General features: G+C 40.4%; 1 protein-coding gene across 1 annotated transcript; it reads right to left on the bottom strand.

Annotated features, from left to right (window-relative positions):
- Nucleotides 1-13,152: 13,152 nt before the first annotated feature.
- On the bottom strand, nt 13,153-14,925 carry LOC141605453 (3-ketoacyl-CoA synthase 4-like). The gene has a single exon (XM_074424227.1). It carries the CDS (start codon nt 14,800-14,802, stop codon nt 13,402-13,404), a length of 1,401 nt encoding a protein of 466 aa, XP_074280328.1. The 5' UTR covers nt 14,803-14,925; the 3' UTR covers nt 13,153-13,401.
- Nucleotides 14,926-15,346: the final 421 nt, after the last annotated feature.

The following is a 15,346-nucleotide window of genomic DNA, read 5'->3' as shown; positions in this document are numbered from 1 at the left end:
AACGGCGGTGACAGGACAAGGTACCAAAGGGACGGGAACAACAAGGAGGGAAACACCCCCAGACGGACAAAGCTTCAAAACAGCGAGGGCCGACAACGCAACAAAAGCAAAAAAAACCAGCACCGCTCGTGATGCAAGAAGCAGGGACGACGGGAACAGACAGCCGGCGAGAGAGACAAAACCATCAGAGCCACCATAAAGAAAACGATGGACCAAAAAAGGCTCGGGTCAAAGAGCAATCGGCGGAGGTAGGAAGCATGGATACCGAACAAAGCAGATTAAGAGCAACGAACCAACCTTCGCCGGAGAAAGGCCAGGAAGGAAGCACCTCCGGCGAACAATGAACAGGACGAACCGGCGGTGAAGGAGAAAGCAACGAAGTCAAGGTTGAAGAGAGAAGGGGTTATAGGTATATTGATGTGACGGATCGCCGGAGATAGGCAGAGGGCCGATCCCATCTCCGGCGATCGAGTAGGGCGGGTTGAAGGTGGGCAAGCTTGGATGGTGGTGACGGCGGAGCAGCGGGATGAATTAGGGTTGTTGAATTGGGGGTTTTTTTCAGAATTTCGCTTTCTCTCTCTTCGAGCTTTTTTGTAGAGTAATAAGTAATGCATTTGATAACGATAGTTTTATGTGTTTAAAGAAAATTTCCTACTCTTCTTCCGTTTTTTTCCCTTTAAATCTTTCAATCCAAACACATCCTAAATGGTCGCACACTGAGAAATTGTCACCGTTGACTATTTTCTCGTTTTTGTTTCATTTTTGATATTCTCACAAGTGTGATCGTTTACAAACATTAAATTAACTTGTAAAAATTCATAAGTCAGCCATCACATTCATCGAAAAAGTTGCTAATTCACAATTCGAACCCTCCACTCTTAGTATTTCTAAATGGGTCTATAATCTCTTCATATATGAAAGAAGTCTCAATATCGCATCGGCCAGTCGGACTGATATTCTCACAAGTGTGATCGTTTAGCCAAGTGTTGTTTGCTAGCTCCTATATAAACTGTAATACTACGGTTTTATGAGTCTCTGGGTACTCTATCGAGTGGGGCTTACCAGAGGCGTCTCAAATAATTCGGAGGCCCCGTGCAAAATGAAAACGGAGGCCCTCAAAATTTGAGGAAATAAATAAAATAAATAAAAATGGTTTTAGCAAGGCTCGAACTCGGGTGGTTTGGGCAATTGAAACATGTATTCACCAATGTGCTATCACACTTTTGTTAATATACATAGAGATTATTATGTATATATGACTAATGTTTTCATACTTTATACGAACACGAGGCCCAAAAATTTGGAGGCCCAGTTCGCGTGCTCAGCCCGCACTTGGTCATAGCTGCCCCTGGGCTTACTCTGTCGAGTAAGTAAGTTTTGAGTTACGAAACAGTAGTCTGCCTGTAGGGTACTCGATCGAGTAGCCTTGGCACTCGATCGAGTAAGTGGCACTCGATCGAGTACGAGACTTACTCGATCGAGTAAGTTGGTTATTATCGGGTAATATTTTGATGGGTTTTGTTAATAATGCGAATTAGTATATATAATACTTCGTTATCTTTCCTAAACACTTTTACAAACTTAATACACACAAAAAGAGATTGCAAGTTACTTGTTCTCCACATTCGCCTTATTGGCAAATCCCAGAGCTAGAGAGGTCGGATTTCGTTGTTCTTTGTATCATTGTGATCCTTGCGTCAAGGGTAAGTTCTACGTACCGTTTTTTTATAGTATTTGGTTGAGTTTGGTTAAACCCTAACGTGGGGATTGGGGGTTTTTATGGTTATATTGTTGTGGCAGTGATTGTATGATTATGTGTATAGGAGGAGGGTTCGTAGAAGAAAGGTTTTGAGACAGCTGCTAGATCGTCTGCTTTGTGTTTGCATTCCAGGTAGGGTTTCCCTACTCAGTATTAGTTACATGATTTGTGGTGATTGTGTTGTAGTTAGTGATTGTTGATTGATTCAGACGGTTGTGATTTCATATTGTTGATTGTTCCAGATGGTTGTTGATGTTATAATGTGGTTACTGTTTAACTGTCTGTGTTCTTCGGGGCGCATCCCTGGCTGAGTGGAGTCACTTGCGGGAGTGGCTTCACGCCCTTGATTCGCCTTATGTGGAACCCGCCACAGAAGGGATGTGCACATTAATGAACATGGGTTTATCGCTCGATAGAGATGAGCGGGGATTTGGTGGGTACGACTGCAGTCCCCCCACTGGCGGTGTGGAGTACCTGTTGCGATGGGTACTCTGGCAGGGCTACACACTTTGGTCAGTTATGAGGAGATTGATTATGGAGTTTGGGGTTTGATGTGATGATTGAGCTGTTTGACTTCTGTCTTTTGTGATTTATGTCGTGTAATTAGTACTGACCCCGTTTATTGTTTCAAAAACTGTGGTAATCCATTCGAGGATGGTGATCAGTTATTGAGCAGGTTTGATTTGAGGCATTTGGGCTAGCTGGGATGAGTCACGACGAGCAGTTTAGAGTCTTCCGCTGTTATACTTTAGTTGTTTGAGACATTTGGTTTTTGAGAACATGTATCGTACTTTTAACAGTTTTGATTTTGGATATGTAACCTCTTTAAACCGTATTGCTATTTAAATTATGTTTCTTTATTGTCATTTGATTATCATTACCTCGGGAAACCGAGATGGTGATGTTTCTATACCTGAGTGGTTCTGGTAAGGCACTTGGAGTATGGGGGTGTCACAAAGTGGTATCAGAGGGACGATCCTGAAACCTGTAACTAATGAATCTAATGAACATAAGGAGTCAAATTAAAATGAACCCGGGGTAGAAGTTGTCGGAGCTAATGCAAAGGCTTAGGAGACGTCCTAAAGTCGCGAACTCGCCCTACAATTTTGAACCGGTCTCATGGGGTACGTGTCGGGATCGTATATGCTGTCTTATGGTTTGTATGTGTACATAGTAGCATGTGTTGTGAATTGGTGGATGATAAATGTGGAGGATTGGAGGTATGAAGTAGAAGTTAAAAGATATGTGATTTGTATGTTGAATTGGATGAAAAGCGTGTTAATGGTTTATAATGTGGCATACTAGTGGTGTGAATAAATCGTTTTGTTGATTATATAAAGAATCGCGTATATATGCATGCGTAGTTGTTGTTATTTTATTGAAATTATAAAGGTTGTATATTATGTTGGGAAAGTAAGATGAACATGCGGGTAGTGTATACGAGTCTGCATGACTCGACCGAGTAGGAGGCACTCGATCGAGTAGGTGAGGTGCTCGATCGAGTGGGTGTAACTCGGTCGAGTAGGTAGTTTATTGTTTTTCTGGGCAGAATCGTGTTTTTGGGTACTCGATCGAGTACATAGGGGCACTCGATCGAGTAGGGTCCGCTCGATCGAGTGGCTTGTCAGCTCGGTCGAGTATGTTTTTGACCAGAGGTCTGATTAGGTTCTAGAGTCGAGGCACTCGATCGAGTAGGTTGGGCACTCGATCGAGTAGCCTCAACTCGATCGAGTGGGTTCTGGTACTCGATCGAGTGGGGTATGTGCAGATCATATGCGTGTTCTGGGTTATAGTATGCGTGTTTATATCTACCTTTTTCTATATAGTTACAAGATGCCGCCAAAGAAAAACGCCTTGTATGCTAGAGCTGAGAACATGAACATTGATGATATAGTGAAGATGTTGGAGCACCAAGATGCTCTTACAGAAGTTTTGAAGAGAGTGGGAAATGATAAGGAGGTTGATCACTCCAAGATCAGCATCCACATATCTAGGTTCAGTCCGAAAGAGTATAAGGGAACTGGGGAGCCAATTCTTCTAGATAATTGGTATAAGGAGATGGAGAATATCTTGGAGTTAGTTCATTGTCCGGATGAGTTGAAGGTGGAACAAGTTGCGTTCTACTTGAGGGAAGCGGCAGGTGAGTGGTGGGATAAGGTCAAGGTGAGTGCTAGGGAGATGTATATGAAGCAGGGATTACCTGCAATACCTTGGGATGAGTTCAGGAAAGCTATGAGACGTGAGTTTGTGCCGGAGCATGTGAGGAGTAAGCTGAGGGAAGAGTTTGATGAGTTTAAGATGACATCCGAAATGACGGTGACTGAGTACTACTGTAAGTTTAATGAGAAGTCTAGGTATGCTGAGTATATGGGGCTGAGTGAGGAGAACCTAGCTTTAAGGTTTGAGAAGGGGTTGACCCCCAAGATAATGGAGAAGCTACCGATGGGAGTCCTTACAGATGTTAAGGAAGTTTATGAGAGAGCTGGGAGGGCTGAGAGGTTGGGGGAGATGACCAGGGAGAGGGGAGCTGAGAAGAGAAAGGCTGAGAGTGAGGGTGGTGGTCAATCCAACTATAAGAAGGGTAACCACACTCAGGCGAGAGCATATTCATTGGGCTCAGGGTTTAGTATTGGGGCTTCATACGAGCGAGGCCGTGGTAGTAGTGGTGGTAGTTGGGGTATGACCTGTTACAACTATGGTGGTGTAGGCCACAAGAGACATGAGTGCACCAGTGCGGTGACTGGGGGTTTCCAAAGGCCGGGATAGGGGAGCTTTTCACAGGGTCCTGCACAGAGTTATACGAGTAACAGACCGGCCGGGTCATGGAACTACAAGGGAGGTCAGAACAACAACGGTGGGGGCAGCCGCAATGGCGGTAATTCTTATCAGAAACCAGCTACGAACACCAACAAAAATCAAGGGTCGGGTGCTAAACCGGCTACTTCAGCTAGTACTGTCCAGGGAAGAGGGCAGAAGACTAGTGGCAAGCTGTTTATGATGGAGAAGAAAGCAGCTGAGGATGATGCTCACGTTATCACCGGTACATTTCTTGTTAATGGTGTTTATACCTTTGTTTTGTTTAATTCGGGGGCGTCACAGTCGTTTGTATCTACGAGTCATGTTAAAAGGTTGGGTTTGAGAGAGTATGAGTCTGTAAGAGAGGAAGTTTTTATACCTTCGGGTGAGTCTGTATCATGTGGGAGGTTGTATAGAGATGTATCCATGATAGTTAGGCAAGTTGATCTACCTGTAGACTTGCTAGAGTTCCCTTTAGACGGTTTTGAGATGATAGTCGGGATGGATTGGTTGGGAAAGTACAAAGCTAAGATAGATTGTCATCAAAATAAAGTTTCTCTGAGAGGTCCTAAGGGGATTAGTGTGTCTTATCGTGGGTTTGTTGTCAAAACCAAAGTTAAGTTGATTGCAGCTGTGACCTTAAAGTCTTATCTGAGGAAGGGGTGCCCGTTGATTTTGTGCCATGTGAGGGATCAAAGAGTGGAGAGTCCGACAGTTGAGCAGATACCAGTTGTGGGAGAGTTTCCAGATGTCTTTCCAGAGGAGATTCCGGGGTTGCCACCGAAGAGGGAGATAGATTTCAGTGTTGAGCTGAAACCGGGGACGGGGCCAATCTCTAAGGCACCGTACCGGATGGGTCCTAAGGAGTTGGAGGAGCTAAGGAAGCAGTTAGATGATCTGATTGAAAGAGGATACATTAGACCTAGTGTATCACCGTGGGGAGCACCAGTTCTTTTTGTGAAGAAGAAAGATGAGAGCTTGAGGTTGTGTATAGATTACAGGGAGCTGAAGCGAGTGACGGTGAAGAACAAGTATCCTTTGCCAAGGATAGATGACCTGTTTGATCAGTTGAGTGGTGCAGCAGTCTTTTTTAAGATTGATTTGAGGTCGGGGTACCATCAGGTGAAGATTAGAGAGGAGGACATACCAAATACAGCTTTCACGTCGAGGTATGGCCATTATGAGTATGTGGTGATGCCGTTTGGGTTATCTAATGCACTAGCTGTATTTATGGATTTGATGAACAGAGTCTTCAGCCAGTTTTTGGACAAGTTTGTGGTGATTTTCATAGATGACATCTTAGTCTTTTCTAAGACTAAGGAGGAGCATGAGGAACATATGAGGATTGTGTTGCAGACGTTGAGGGAGCATGAGTTGTATGCAAAGTTGTCCAAGTGTGAGTTCTGGTTGGAGAAAGTTGCTTTTCTAGGGCATGTGATTTCTAAAGAAGGGGTAGCTGTGGATCCTGCAAAGATTGAGGCAGTTACCAAGTGGGAAGCACCGAAGAATGTAGCTGAGATCAAGAGTTTCTTGGGTTTAGCTGGGTATTATCGACGGTTCGTGAAAAATTTCTCCAAGATTGCTAGACCTATGACAGCTTTGATGAGGAAAGAGAACAGGTTTCGTTGAGATGAGAGTTGTGAGATGGCGTTCCAAACATTAAAGGAGCGTTTGACCACGGCTCCAGTTTTAGCATTGTCTGAAGGGAGTGAAAATTTTGAGGTGTATACAGATGCCTCAAAGAATGGATTGGGATGTGTGTTAATGCAGAACGGTAAAGTAATTGCCTATGCTTCTAGGCAATTGAAGCCTTATGAGGAGAATTATCCTACACATGATCTAGAGTTGGGTGCAGTTGTGTTTGCTCTTAAGATTTGGAGACATTACCTATATGTGGCGACCTTTAAAGTATTTTCAGATCACAAGAGTCTCAAGTACATCTTCACTCAAAAGGAGTTGAACATGAGACAGAGGAGGTGGATGGAGCTGATTGGCGATTATGACATGGATATTATCTACCATGAAGGGAAAGCCAATGTAGTTGCAGATGCTTTGAGTAGGAAGAATGTGCATTCTTTGTGCACAGCCATATCTTTGATGATATTGAGGGATGAGGTTGCGATGTTTGCGATACATATGATACAGAAAGGGGAAGCCATGGGAGATTTGACAGTGCAGCCTGATCTTTATGATGATATTCGCGGTAAATAGGTGTTGGATCCCAATATAGTAGAGTGGAGAGCTGGAGTAGAGAAATGGACAGTGTCTAGATTCTATATTCACACAGATGGTAGTTTGAGATTTGATGGGAGGTGGTGTGTCCCTAATGATGAGGAGCTGAAAAAGATGATCATGACAGAGGCTCATTGCAGACCATATTCGGTACATCCAGGTGGTGACAAGCTATACAAGGATTTAAAGAAAATTTTCTGGTGGCCTGGGATGAAGAAAGAAACAGCTGAGTTCGTGGCCCGTTGTTTGACATGTCAGAGAGTGAAAAGGGAGCAGCGGCGACCACAAGGTAAGATTCAGTCTTTTGAGGTACCTGAGTGGAAGCGGGAGTCCATTTCTATGGATTTTATCGTGGGTTTACCGAAGAGTCAGCAAGATAACAACATGATATGAGTTATAGTTGATCGACTGACCAAGTCAGCTCATTTTGTGCCAATAAAAGATACATGGACTAAGGCACAATTAGTTATGTTTTATCGGAAGAATGTGCTGAGATTGCATGGGGTGCCTAAAGATATAGTATCTGTCAGAGATTCGAGATTTATCTCGCGGTTTTGGAAAAAGTTGCAGGAGTCTTTGGGAACTACGTTGAAGATGAGTACATCATTTCATCCTGCAACAGATGGTTAGACAGAGAGGACAATCAAGACTCTAGAGGATATGTTACGAGCTTGTGTGATGGATTTTGGTGGTAGCTGGGAACAGAGGTTAGATTTGATTTAGTTTTCTTACAACAACAACTATCACACCAGCATTGGCATGACGCCATTTGAGGCTTTATGTGGGAGGAGATGTAGGAGTCCGGTTTGTTGGGACGATAGTGCTGAGGCAGTGGTTTTAGGACCAGAGATGGTACATGAGATGGTAGAGCAGATTAAGCTGATCAAAGAGAGGATGAGAGCGGCCCAAGACCGACAAAAGAGTTATGCAGATTTATATCGGCGGGATATAGAGTTTCAGGTTGGGGACAAGGTTCTCTTGAAAGTGTCTCCTATGCGTGGGGTCATGAGATTTGGTAAGAAAGGAAAGATGAGCCAGAAGTTCATAGGACCATACGAGATTTTAAACCGTGTTGGAAAGGTTGCTTATCGGTTGGCTTTACTGTCTGCTTTGGATAGGGTACATAATGTGTTTCATGTGTCTCAGCTGCGGAAGTATATTAGTGATCCGTCACATGTGTTAGAGGTGGAGAACATAGAGCTAGATGAGTCCTTGTCTTATCTTGAGGTGCCTAAACAGATCCTTGACCGGAAGGTTAGGAAGACTAGACATGGTGAGACAGTCTTGCTTAAGATTATTTGGTCTAATCATGAGGTTGAGGAAGCTACATGGGAGGCGGAGGAGGCCATGAGAGAGCGCTATCCGTTTCTTTTTGATCAGGTATGTATGGTTACGGGGACGTAACCTTGTTTCTTTTAGGGGGGTAGGAGATGGTCGCGAAGAGTTTTTGCATCTTTTTGTGTTGATTTTGATATAGTTAGTAGTTGTTTGAGTCGGGTTGAGTTTGGTTGGTACGTATGTTTTGGGAGTTTTATGTTGAGTTTTGTTTTTATTGTTGTGTCGGGAGAGTGTTAGTATGTTTTGTTTTGGTGTGGTTTGAACTTCGGGGACGAAGTTCTTTTTAAGAAGGGAAGACTGTAATACTACGGTTTTATGAGTCTCTGGGTACTCTATCAAGTGGAGCTTACTCTGTCGAGTAAGTGTGTTTTGAGTTACGAAACAGTAGTCTGCCTGTAGGGTACTCGATCGAGTAAGTGGCACTCGATCGAGTACGAGACTTACTCGATCGAGTAAGTTGGTTATCGGGTAATATTTTGACGGGTTTTGTTATTAATGCGAATTAGTATATATAATATTCCGTTATCTTTCCTAAATACTTTTATAAACCTAATACACACAAAAAGAGATTGCAAGTTAGGTTGTTCTCCACATTCGCATTATTGGCAAATCCCGGAGCTAGAGAGGTCGGATTTCGTTGTTCTTTGTATCATTGTGATCCTTGCGTCAAGGGTAAGTTCTACGTCCTGTTTTTATAGTATTTGGTTGAGTTTGGTTAAACCCTAACGTGGGGATTGAGGTTTTTATGGTTAGATTTTTGTGGTAGTGATTGTATGATTATGTGTATAAGAGGAGGGTTCGTAGAAGAAAGGTTTTGAGACAGCTGCTAGATCGTCTGCTTTGTGTTTGCATTCCAGGTAGGGTTTCCCTACTCAGTATTAGTTACATGATTTGTGGTGATTGTGCTGTAGTTAGTGATTGTTGATTGATTTAGACGGTTGTGATTTCATATTGTTGATTGTTCCAGACGGTTGTTGATGTTATAATGTGGTTACAGTTTAACTGTCTGTGTTCTTCGGGGCGCGTCCCTGGCTGAGTGGAGTCACTTGCGGGAGTGGCTTCACGCCCTTGATTCGCCTTCTGTGGAACCCGCCACAGAAGGGATGTGCACATTAATGAACATGGGTGTATCGCTCGATGGAGATGAGCGGGGATTTGGTGGGTACCGGTTGCGGTCCCCTACTGGCGGTGTGGAGTACCTGTTGCGATGGGTATTCTGGCAGGGCTACACACTTTAGTGTGTAGTCAGTTATGAGGAGATTGATTATGGAGTTTGGGGTTTGATGTGATGATTGAGTTGTTTGACTTCTGTCTTTTGTGATTTATGTCGTGTAATTAGTACTGACCCCGTTTATTATTTCAAAAACTGTGGTGATCCATTCGGGGATGGTGATCAGTTATTGAGCAGGTTTGATTTGAGGCATATGGGCTAGCTGGGATGAGTCACGACGAGCAGTTTAGAGTCTTCCGCTGTCATACTTTAGTTGTTTGAGACATTTGGTTTTTGAGAACATGTATCGTACATTTAACAGTTTTGGTTTTGGATATGTAACCGCTTAAACCGTATTGCTATTTAAATTATGTTTCTTTATTGTCATTTGATTATCATTGCCTCGGGAAACTGAGATGGTGACGTTTCTATACCTGAGTGGTCCTGGTAAGGCATTTGGAGTATGGGGGTGTCACATAAACATCGGATAGTTAGACAATCATTCTCATTCTCGATGCCTTGGGAAAACTAATTCCATCAAACATTACCCTCTAACCTCTAGTCCATTTTGTCACCGAAAGGACAGGGGTCCGACTAATCGTATTACCTCAAAGTCATCTTTGTGCTTGTGCGGTCCGTGAGGCCGCACATGACCCCCAAATTTTGGGCCAAAAGCCAAAGTAATGTTAGGATAAATGAATGATCAGACAATTGTTAAGCTTAATGTTGATCAAAATAAAAGTAATTTAGTGTTTAGTTTGATAATGAAGTGATCACTTAAGCAAATAATGATCGAAAACTAAACTTATTCTTAAAATTTGAAGTAATGCGATAAAGTAACTAGACCTGAAATGACCAACCCGACACGGTACACGAATTGACCCAAAATTACCCGACCGAGAACAACTCGACCCGAAAGGCATGTTGATCGATATTATCCGAAAGTCATTATGACCCAACTTGACTTGACCAGACCTAATTTTGTCTTGGTTGTCACCTCTAAATTCTAAGTTCAAAACGTAATACCCACAAACATGTAAGTACTATTTTATGCGGAAAGACTAATTGCAGTTAAGAGTTGATCCCAATCTAACATTTTATTGTATATATCACAATCAATCAACTAATTCTGATAGATTGTGCCAATGACTGTAATCGAGAACTGGTCTATAGTGATCTCAATTTTTATGACATCCATTTAATTTGATCTTATAATTACATGAGTTATATTTGTACGAGGACTATGTTATAGACTAACCACTCTGGGTATATAAACGTATACAAAATCTCACTTTAGATTGAAATTATCCACTTTATACGTATAAATAAACAATTACCCTTAAAGTGATGACGTTTTTTGCCCCCACCACCCCACTTGTTGCTTGTTCTATTAGGAATGTGATATTGTATTTAATCCGTCTTTAGTTATAGACGGATATGTGCCGTCTACAATGAGATTTTGTAATAAATAAATAAACGGATAATTCACGCGGTACCCTTGAGTTTTGCAACTTTGCACGAAATACCCAAATTTTTGATCCGGAAAATTTAAAGAGGTCATAACTAGTGTTTACGAGTTCAGAAAATGACGAGTTTTTTTCTAAATCGCTCATCTTTCCGAGAACTTCTATTTGAAAAAAAAATTGTCACATTTTGATCCCGCTACCAGGAGTTATTGTGTCTCAAATTCTTTTCGACCGAACAAATTTTGAATGATCATATCTCTTGGTTACGAGTTCCAAAATCGTCCATTTTTTTTCAAATCGTAGTTCTCGGAAAGATGATCGATTTGAAAAAAAAATATTCACGCTCTGAGTTCGTAAACATGAGTTATGGCCTTTTTAAATTTTTTGGATCAAAAATTTGGGTGTTTCGTGCAAAGTGGCAAAATTCAAGAGTACCGTGTAAATTATCCGTAAAAATAAATGCCTGAACAAGATTTAAATGTACGAGTACCAAGTTGAAAAGTTGGCCTTGAATGTCCCCATTTGTGCATATGAATTGAGTTTGACATGGTGAGTAGGAAATTAAAGTGCCAACTGTGTACATTTATTCACAATGCGTCCATTGGATAGTCAGAACAATTAGCCACCAATCATTATTCACAAAACTTAAAAACCAAAAGCTGGCACAACCTTATTTAGTGTATGTGCTTCACAATTTCAACAATTACTTTCAACAAGCACAACGTAAGAATCTTCTAGTTTATTCTAGACATTCTAACAACATTTTTTTTGGATTTTCTCTACACCCAATTAAATCACCCTTTTGTATGATTGAGCAAGTTTTTCAATGTGTGGGTGCATAAAATGAGGTTTAATATTTGACTTTGGAATATATAAGTGAAATGCAAACATTAATACAAGTAGTTGTATATATGATGTTAAAAAGCTCCGAACTCGGATTTTAAGTATGACTTTTCATGACTTTATCAGTACCTGACAATAAGGTTGATACATTTAAACTATTGTAAGATTGATTAACGTGCATGTGAAATGAATGGATCATTACTTGTTTGAATTAAGTGGTTAATATGAGTACTATCATATACTTCGAATTCCTTCATTCAACTCCACTCTACCAATTTTATTTTTGTACACTATTTACAAGTGAGTATTCAGTTTTAATTTTCTCTCGATACACAAGTAAAAATATGTTCATGTGGGATCTTATTTGTGTCTTTACGAGTACACTAAAAATATATAACTTTTATAATTTTTGCAAATACGTAGCAAATGATATTTAACGCGTAAAACACGGGTTGCCAAACGTGAAAAGAAAAGTGGTAGCGTGAAGTTGAATGGAGGAAGTAAGTCATGATTCATCATAAAGATGAATTAGTCTTACTTTAGGTGAATTAAAATAAGACTCTTTCTAATGAGACTCGTAGACTACTACTCCTAACCGTAATTAAACAATACTTTCTAAAATTAATGTCAAATCAAATTTTTTAAATAAATAATTTTGTTGGGATATTCTAAAGTTGCGAAAATTATTTTTAGAGCTCACGGCCTCACATAGAAATTTTTATCTGTTGGTTCTCATTTTAAACTATTTGTTAATCTTTGTATTTGGTTTAAATTTTAAATTATTTCCCAAAATTTATAATGTTTAACAACAAGGTTTGTGTAAATTTAATGACACATGATCTAAATTTAATCAAAATATTAAATAACTTTTTTAAATAGTTGTTAAAAATATCACATGAATTTTTACTAAATTTATATAACAATGTAACACACATTATTTAGTTTTCAGCAAGTCTCTCTTGTAACGCACATATCCGTTATAAGCTTACGACGGGTCAAGTAATACTCATGTGGGTAGATAAGACAAAACTGATTGCTACTTCCTAGTCACTCTACTTTTGTCTTATCTATTTCACATGGGTAATACTTGACTCGTCTCAAGCTTGCGACGGATATACTAAACACAAATGAGAATTTGTGTTTAGGTTTACAAAAGTTTCATGTTGCACTAGCTATTTATTATGTATAAAAGCAACAAGAGTTTAGTTAAATGTACCCAAAATTCTTGCTATTATTAATGAAAGTAAATGAATTAAACTTTAGACAACCCACAATGCAACCACCCAAATCACACAGAGACTCAAACTTTAGTTGTTGAAGCACTAAATGTGGAACCACCTAAATTTGAGGTGTTCAAAGCCTCAAACACCAAATTGAATTGAATGTTTTATTGTCTACAAGCCATAATCTAACAAAAACATAGCTACACATTTTTTTAATTATATTGGTTAAAACAAGATGTAAAAGGAGAAACAATAACCACAATTTTCTCTACTATGCTAGACATATGAGTAAAAGAAAAGTTTATTCAAAACAACCCTATTTTGATCCCAATAACGTTTAATGATTTACTTTATATTATTTTCGTGTAAGGATAAGAAAATTAACCTAACACATAATCTACATCAACGTAAATAAACCACTTACATAAAATTACCTTCTATTCAACTGATTCTTTACGTTTTCTTAAAAGAGATTTTAGATTAACGTAAAGAATCAGTTGAATAAAATCGTAATAAAGCTTCCAAATTCATCATTTACCATGCCTTTAGGGGATACCTATTAATACAATCATTCCAAGGATTTTCATCAAAACTTGAATCCACTAATGCTTTCCAAACCAAACTTCCAACCTTAAATCCAGTACCAAATGCCAACATCCAAAGTTTATCCCCTTTCTTTATCTTTTCCTTAGCTTCAAAGTAAGCCAATTCATAAAATACGAGGCTACTCGACGTGTTCCCAAACCTATGTAAAGTCATTCGGGCTGGCTCGGTTATTGAGTCTCCTAACCTCAATGCCTTCCCAACCGCTTCAATAACAGCCTTTCCACCCGTATGTATGCAAATATGATCAAATGCCGTAGTAAAATCAGGCACAATTGGTTTCGACTCGCCTTGAGTCAACACGGATTTCGTGACCGATTTAGCATACTGAATTAGTTGGCTCAGGGGAAGGACCCTTGGGGCCAAAATCCTTAGGTGGGCCCTCAGGTTTTGGCCAGCCACTCTAATTAAATCTTTAGTGAGTGATATTCCAGTTGTACCCTTGTCATCCTCCTCTTGTATCGCCGCCCTGTAGGAGCTATCGTCCGCCCCGTGGTGGGTCCGGAGCGAGTCCATGAGCTGGAACTTAGCTAATCGAGCACGAGCGGGGTCGTTGGTGATAATGGTGGCCGCACACCCAACACGGAATAATACGTTAGTGACCAACATAGGTCGATTATCACCCAAGTACCAATTAAGGCTTATATTTTCCGTGATCACTACTAGGGCATTTTGGACTTTTCGTCCTGAGGCACGTAATAAATGAGAGGCCATGTCGATTGAAAGGACCCCACTTCCGCACCCCATACCGCCCAGGTTAAAGGTGCGGACACTGGGGTCCATCCCATATCGATGGACCAATAAAGAGGAGAGGGAGGGCGCGGGTGAAAACCCTCCACACGTAACAATAACGATATGAATGTCCCGGGGATCGATCTTGGCCTTTAATAAAACCGAATCAACGGCCGAGAACATCCCCTCACGTGCCTCCAACATGACATAATTATAAGGCGCCTCATCGTACCCGTCGAATACAAAGGGTGGGACGTACGTCTCCTCACCTAGGCCAGATTTTAGATAAATGGAACGCATAAAATCAATACTTTTTTCATTAAAACGCTGCGTTCTACGTACAAAGTACTCGTCAAATTCGACATTGGATTTTCTATCATCGGGTGGTTTGTAACACGAGTAGTCTAGGAGAAGAATAGGGTACGGCTTGAAGAAAAGATAGTAAACGAGGTATAGAAAAATGATGCTGAAAGCGCCCACAAAGGCGAGAGAGAGTCCGATAGAGAACGGAGGGAGTTGGGAGAGGAAGAAAAGAAGCAAGAGTGAAGATTGGAGGAATATGTGAGTGTAAGTTAGAGAAATGTGTATTTTCATTTTCATATTGAGTAGGTGTATGAGAAAAGGAATGGAGTTTGTGCATGGTTTTATATAGAAAAAATACAAGGTAAAAGGGCATTGAATTGTAAATGAAACTTTGATGTTGGGGAGTTTAGACAGTGTAGTGTAATAACTACGAGTACTAGTTTGTTGTATTTGTACCGTTGAAGAAATATTGAGGAATCACAAGGTGCTCGTTTAGTGGGGTTGACCACATTGTTGTACCTATCAATGTTTCTATAAAACACTTCTCCATTCACAAAATAATACCCTGTACGCTATTACACGGAAAAACTATAACAAGACTTTAATGTCCTTGTTATGAAAAGTAGTAAATAATAGATTTTAGGTAAATAATCAATTGATTTTATAAGAATTTTTGTAAAAATAAAGGTACAAGTGTAGGGTTTTTAATACCCTATGAACCCGGATCTAATCGCAAGTATTATACAAATTAACATAGGAAATAAGATGAATCACATACCTCTTAGTGCAGCGGAATAATAATGATAATAAGAAGTATATTTGATGTAGAGATCCGAAACCC

The sequence above is a fragment of the Silene latifolia genome, chromosome 10 (assembly GCF_048544455.1).
Source record: "Silene latifolia isolate original U9 population chromosome 10, ASM4854445v1, whole genome shotgun sequence".
Taxonomy (NCBI): domain Eukaryota; kingdom Viridiplantae; phylum Streptophyta; class Magnoliopsida; order Caryophyllales; family Caryophyllaceae; genus Silene; species Silene latifolia.
This window is presented reverse-complemented; position numbering and strand designations above follow the sequence as displayed.

Bases quoted from the DNA above. Each gene is read 5' to 3' on its own strand.
- LOC141605453 (XM_074424227.1), bottom strand. From the start codon at position 14,802: ATGAAAATGAAAATACACATTTCTCTAACTTACACTCACATATTCCTC.